Source organism: Chaetura pelagica, unplaced genomic scaffold (genome assembly GCF_000747805.2).
Source record: "Chaetura pelagica isolate M959 unplaced genomic scaffold, ChaPel_1.0 scaffold962, whole genome shotgun sequence".
NCBI classification, from domain to species: Eukaryota; Metazoa; Chordata; class Aves; order Apodiformes; family Apodidae; genus Chaetura; species Chaetura pelagica.
Genome location: NW_009952479.1, coordinates 378146 through 384365, shown reverse-complemented (window position 1 = coordinate 384365; position 6220 = coordinate 378146). Strand labels below are relative to the sequence as shown.

At 46.7% G+C, this 6220-nt stretch overlaps 1 protein-coding gene across 1 annotated transcript in view; it reads right to left on the bottom strand.

The window, feature by feature from the left end:
- The window catches only part of TBC1D16 (TBC1 domain family, member 16), a 24347-nt gene that overhangs the window by 5923 nt on the left and 12204 nt on the right, over positions 1-6220 (bottom strand). The window contains exons 4-5 of the mRNA XM_010008627.1: positions 1726-1923; positions 748-895 (exon numbers count right to left, since the gene is read on the bottom strand). Of these exons, the coding sequence (XP_010006929.1) occupies positions 748-895; positions 1726-1923 (346 nt within the window). The remainder of the gene's footprint in view (positions 1-747; positions 896-1725; positions 1924-6220) is intronic.

The window sequence follows — 6220 nt, the reverse complement described above, 5'->3', positions numbered from 1 at the left end:
AGGAATGCCTGCAATAAATTACATATGATTGGCCATGTACAAAGGGATTGCTGTTAGGCAAGCAGGGAACTGCACTGCCAGGCTCTCTAAGGGCACTCATGATCCCAGTGCAAGACTGCAGCTGACATTTAATTTAAAAATCAAAGGTTGTTCAATGCAAAAAGTGAGCCCATGCGACCATAATAAGAAAAGCAGCAGGGGGCTCTGTGGAAAGGATGGAAATTTAAAAATCACTGTTCCTAATAAGCACATACAGTATCTTAAACAGATAATTAAAGAGCTCTTATCACATTTGTATGTAGATTGAACAAAATATGGCAAGGGGCCTTGTCAAAACACTCTCCAGTGCAGTGTGCTGTGCTTCACAAAACGGATGAAAGACCCGGACAGAATTTCAGACCCACCACTGCAGATTTCCCAGCCACCTGACGTGCCTAAAGCAGAGTGCTGACCTGTCGGGTTGCCATGCCTAGCAAAAGAATCATCTAAGCAAGTCTTCTGGATTTTCTTCCCCCATATTCTGCAGGCAGCACAGGAATGGATGAGGATAAGCAAGTACAACAGAGACCTTGCATCCAACTAACTCACAGTTGTGTCCAGAGCAAGACCCAACACACTGTAGCTTTCTGCCTGACTTGGTGAGGTGAACTTGGCTTCCTTTCTCCAACACACTCCCCTGGCTAACAACCTCAGTGTGAAACGTCTGCTGGAAAAACCCCCTTTGCCCCATGAACCTTGCTCAGGTACCTGGTCCTTGAGATGGGTCTCTGTGCAGTACTTCCATTGCTGAAACACCTCAGACAGTTTATCCAGGCCACCATGGTGAAAGTGGAAGATCTTGTACTGGCTCTCCCTGCTCGCAACAACCAGCTGTCCACAGGTGCAGGCCTCATCGCTGTGGGACAAAACAGCAGGGGAACAACCTGTTTTCATTGCCCAGGACAACCAGGGGCCCAGGGAAAGGGCACATCAGAGGAGGGAGAGTGGAAAGCAAAGTACCAAGACATGTAGCATCAAGTTGCCCCTTAACACAGGGCAGAGAAGTAACTTTGCAGCTCTGGGATTTTATGATCATTATGGGTCCCTTCCAACTTGAGATATCTATGACTCTATGGCATGGCCATAGTGGCCATTTCTCCCAAGAAGCTCCACTGGAGCCTGGTAACAGCACTCTGTAATCCTTCCATCACATGAAGGAATTAAATACTGTCTTCCCTGGAGAACCCAACCCAAGAAGTCTGCCCCAGCAACACTAAGGCAGCACACAAAGTCAGCTCCTAGGGATGAGCAAACCTGGTTGCACACAGCATTGTCTGAAGAAGCAGGGACTGAGAGCCAAAAGAAGGAGTATAATTTTTAATCACTTTTGTACGAATTTGAAAGATAACAGAATAGGCTAAGAGCAGTAAGATCCTAGAGCAGCCCCACAGAGAGGCAGGCAACAGAGAAGATACCATAGATAAAGAGATGTTTTCCACACCTCCAGGTTATTTTAAACATTGTTGGTGAGTCAGCTAAGAGCAGCATTTACCTTGTTAAGAAAAAAAAAACCCTTCTAGGCCCCATAAGTGCAATTCAGAAGCTCTCCTGGGGAAGGCTGACACTTGCTTTCCTGTACACAACCATTAGGGAAGGACTTCCAAGGAGGACTGCAGAAGCCACCTGCCTCCAGAGCCTGGTGTGCACTGACCCAGAGCATACACAGATATCTGCCACAATAATTACCTGAAGAAGAGGCGAAGGGACCTCATTTGTCCCAGGTCCACTCGAAAGACACCACAGACCTGCTCGAGGGCAAATACTCTCTGCTGTTCATCCCATCTGGTGCTCTGCATTTGCCCATTACTCTCCTGGAACTGGGCACTGGTGTCGAGGCTGGAGGCCGAGCTGGTGGAGCAGGTCATGCCATTGTCACACGTGTCCCTGCAGAGAGGAGCGTGGAGGAAGAAAGCCTGACATGACATCAGCTGAAGAAGACTGCAGTTATATGTGATAACCACAGAAGGACTGAGTTAAATATCCTTTGACAGGGCTCTGAAATTGGAATTTGGTGTAGGTCTAAGGAGTCAATAACCCACACAGAGAATAAATAATTTTATTTAAATTAACCCCCTACTATCCCAACAAACGATCCTGTTTTTGGTCTGTTTCTAAACTGCACACAGAACTGGGGAAAGCCAAAAGCATTCCTCAGAATATTAACTTTTGAAGGAGGCAAAAGGAAGAAGCCCAGTGTGGGAACAGCCCAGACTGCTCCGAGGAAGGGCCTGTCCCCTGCTCCTCCCCTGCAGCATGGGCACCTGCCTGCCCTCCTGCCAACCCCACAGAGCCCTAAGTTGCAGGACCCCTGCCAACCATCATGGGATTGATGGCCTCTGGAGATGAAAAACACTGGGCCATTGTGAAAAACTATGGCTGCAGAAGTGCAGCAGCCCCAGCAGCACTCAGGGAAGACCTTCCAAAGGAAGGGACTTGCCTCACAGCTCAAGCAACCCCCTCAGCACACAGCCCAGCACATTCCAACAGCACCACAGAGCAGGGATCTCCTCTGGCAAATTCCCTCTGCCACCACTGAGATCTAAAGACATTTCTCCTCAACTTGAGCTTCCCATTATTCCTTTGCAAGTGGACCTGATGAGCCTGGACTCGTGTACAAACTTCAGACAAATGATTTCCACTTGCAAACGTGAAACTTTGGAGAATTAAGGAGAAGGAAATGACACATGAGCTCTTTAACCCACCACAAAGCAGAGAAGGTGAATCCAACCATTTCCCAGTACACCAGGAGCTCAGTGGGCCCCAGACACTTATCTTTAGGAGTAAAATGAGTTTAGATTAAAAAACCCCACATGCCTGCCACCAGCCCCGATCCCAAAAGCAGAGTATCACTGCTTTGAGAATTAAGGGAATCTGACACTGTGACCCCTTGATTCTTAAAAAGGCCAATACATGTGAACAATCTCAGTGCAGGCCCTGAATGGGCTCTGCTGTGAAATCAGGGCTTGCGAAACAAGGCGAGTGGCAGGTATAAAGCCAGCCCCCTGCAATGCCACTTTATGCAATGTTTTCTAATCCGCTTATCTAACAATGTAGGCACTGAACGCTGAAAATCACACCCTCAGCATGCATCTGCAGCACACCACATCAGTATGCTTTCCAAGCCTGGCTACAGCGCCTCTTCCACAGGGATGAGCCTTATTTGCAGCATCTAGCCATGGTTCAGGTCATTGCATTCCAATGCACGGGTCCCTGGACATCCCTGTTGGTTGTGGGTTACATTTTGAACCGAGCCCTCGCAAGCCGCCTGGTTCACATGTAGGACTGAGAACCTTGATGCCCACACGCATGGGAAATAAATCCCCTCTTGAGTTCTGCAGCATTATGTAGATGAGACAAAGTATTTTACTTTCAGCTAGAAGAGCCCCTTTGCTACTCTGCTCACCAAGGTCTGCTGCTCCATGTTTCTGAAAGAAAGCATGGAAGCAAAACTCACACTCGAGCCATTTGGAGGCTGAGGTCGTGGCCAAGACCTGGCAGTAGCACCATGTGAGCAGGGACCTGACCATGGACCCCAACTCACTCAGAGAGGAACAACAGCAGTTCTTCTGGGGTAGACACCAGGACACTTCCAGTCCCACAAGCACAGCTACACACCATCATAGGAACCTGGTGAGTTTTTCCATAAAAATTGTACTGCCCTTTCTGAAAAATCAAGCGTTACTTTCTGATAGAGCTGCAAAGTGGAGCACTCTCCTGCAGCTTTCAGTATCTCATTTAATGCAGAAGCAACAGGAGTCCTGCTACAAGACACTCGTGCTGGACTGCTTGCTAGAAGCACCTGGTATTTATGGAGCAACACTTCATAACAGCCACAGCTGGTTACACAGGATTTTCCTGGAAGAGATGACTCAAACCAGCTCAAAGACTAAGCAGAGGCAACCAATTTACTAAAACTCTTGCAAAGATGAACTGGTCTGTACGACAAAGGGCTGGAAGATGGGTTGGCTGTGAGGATCATCATCACAGCGGCCAACGTGCCCATTCTTCAAGAGCATCATCTCAAATGGCCACTGAGCAGAGAGACAACTGCCAAGAGAGGAGTTACCAGCAGAGCTGGGCAGGCTTGCTTGGGTCCCAGGAATCATGTAGCTCCTCAGTATTGAATCCTACTGCAGCTGCAGCTCCTGCTACATCACCAAAATCTGCTTCAGATAGGCAAGTAGCTACCAGGAAACTCAAAGGCTGGAGAGCCCAGACACAAAGGTTATATTTCTGGAAGTGCTTCTTCAAGACAAATGTTTACAGTTCCCATTAGCCACCAATTCCCAGCTTGCACACAAACCAGCACATGGAAGCTGCAGCAACGTGCATCACTGGAGTCACCCTCTTTGGACAGCAAAAGGCCAGGGAGTGAGCACAGTGCCTTGGAGTGTGCAGCCCAGGGAAATCCCAACTTTCTCACTGATGGAGCTGAAATCTGAAAGAGACATCTGTGCACCCCATGCCCTTCAGAGAGGCTGATCAACACATGCATTCATACCCAGCACAGATGCAGTGAGAGCACCACCTCATACACTGGTGTGTACTTAGTCACTGTGGAAAACCTCACTGTGTTTAAAATTACTTTTTCCTGTATATATTGACTGAAAAAAAAAAGGGAAAGATTCTAACCTGTTGGACTACTTTAAAAAATAATTTTAATATTGAGATCATTCTGTACTTTAGTACCAACAAGTAGTGTGATCAATGCTAATTTTGTGGATTTTGGATAGTCCTCCAAATATGCATGCAAGGTACACAGTTGCAAAGGAAGAATTCTCCAACTTACTATTTATCAAAATCAGACTACTCTATCTGTTGGATGAGGGATTTATACCAGAGTGCCCTGCAGAAGCAGGGAGCTGAAGCGTTGCAAGGCAAATAGCTGGAGGAACATTCCAGAGAGACTTTGGGTTGCTGGATCCAGGAAAAACAAAGCACCAGCTAGTATACAGCACTGCTCAGCAAAACAAGTGAACAAGTGCAATGGTCCATGGGAATAAAAGGGACAGGGAAAAGAAAAATAAGAAGGACTAGCAAAACCTGCAGAAGGAAACCCACAAACATACTCATGATTCCACTTGAGCCTTTTCCCCTCACTGAAGCCCCATTACTCTTGTCTAAAAATATATCTCGTTCTTTCTGGTGAGCTAGACCAGGTGGGGATGTGTTTTCTCCACTCAACAATCAACTGCAGCAATCAACCATATCTGCATTCCTTGAGGTTTTGTAGCCCCTCAGAGAGCAAATGCTGGTGTAAGGCAGCCTCTGTCCCCTCTCTCACACCTGGTCCAGGAGGTCAGCCCCGCTCCACGAGGGAGACTTGGCTATGCTGAGATGTAGCAATGGGACCTGACTTATTGTTTGGTCAAAGCATTCGTACACACCTACAACATAAAGAGATATAAACCCAATTATTACTTCTGTTATAGAGCCAGGGTAGAGCCCTGCACCAATTATGTAGGAAGATTATTTCAGCAGCAAAGATCTAATAGCTCATTTTACAACATGATGTGACAAATGTAATTATAAGAGAGAAAGGGGCTGAAGATTATAGCCATGATGTGGCAGTCACCCAAGCTGCCAGTGTGCACCACCCAATTCCCAGTAAGCCTCCTGCAAGAGCCAAACCCTCCTCTGTTGGCTCTCCATCACCACCCTGCTGAAGCACACCTTTGCTGGCACCAGCTCTCCTTACAGCCTGAGCTGCTCCTGCACATTGGCTTCTGAAGCATCATTTACAGACAATAAGTATTATCATTAAGTATGAGCATCCATGTAATGGGAATTACACGGCCCTTTTCCTTTCCAGGCGTTAGCATTTCTCTCTTTCTCCACTGGTCCCCACAGGCACTGACCATCTAGGTTCCTCTTCTATCCATCAAGGTGAAATAGCTCATGGCAGCATCATCTGCCTCAAACATCTAAGACAGCTTCAAATACATAACCCATCAATACAATTCAAAGCTGTCCTGTAACGCCTAAAAATTTAACATGGTGACTGTACAAAGTGAGGTAATACCAGGCAGCTGGAACCCACATCTATTGTTCTGACTAAAACAAGTGACCTTGGCAACATACATGTATTATGAATTGTGAAACATTCAGTGACATATAAAAGATGTACAAAAGAAAACAGATTGGTAATTTGGGATTCAAAAAGGTTGGTTAAAATATTTCT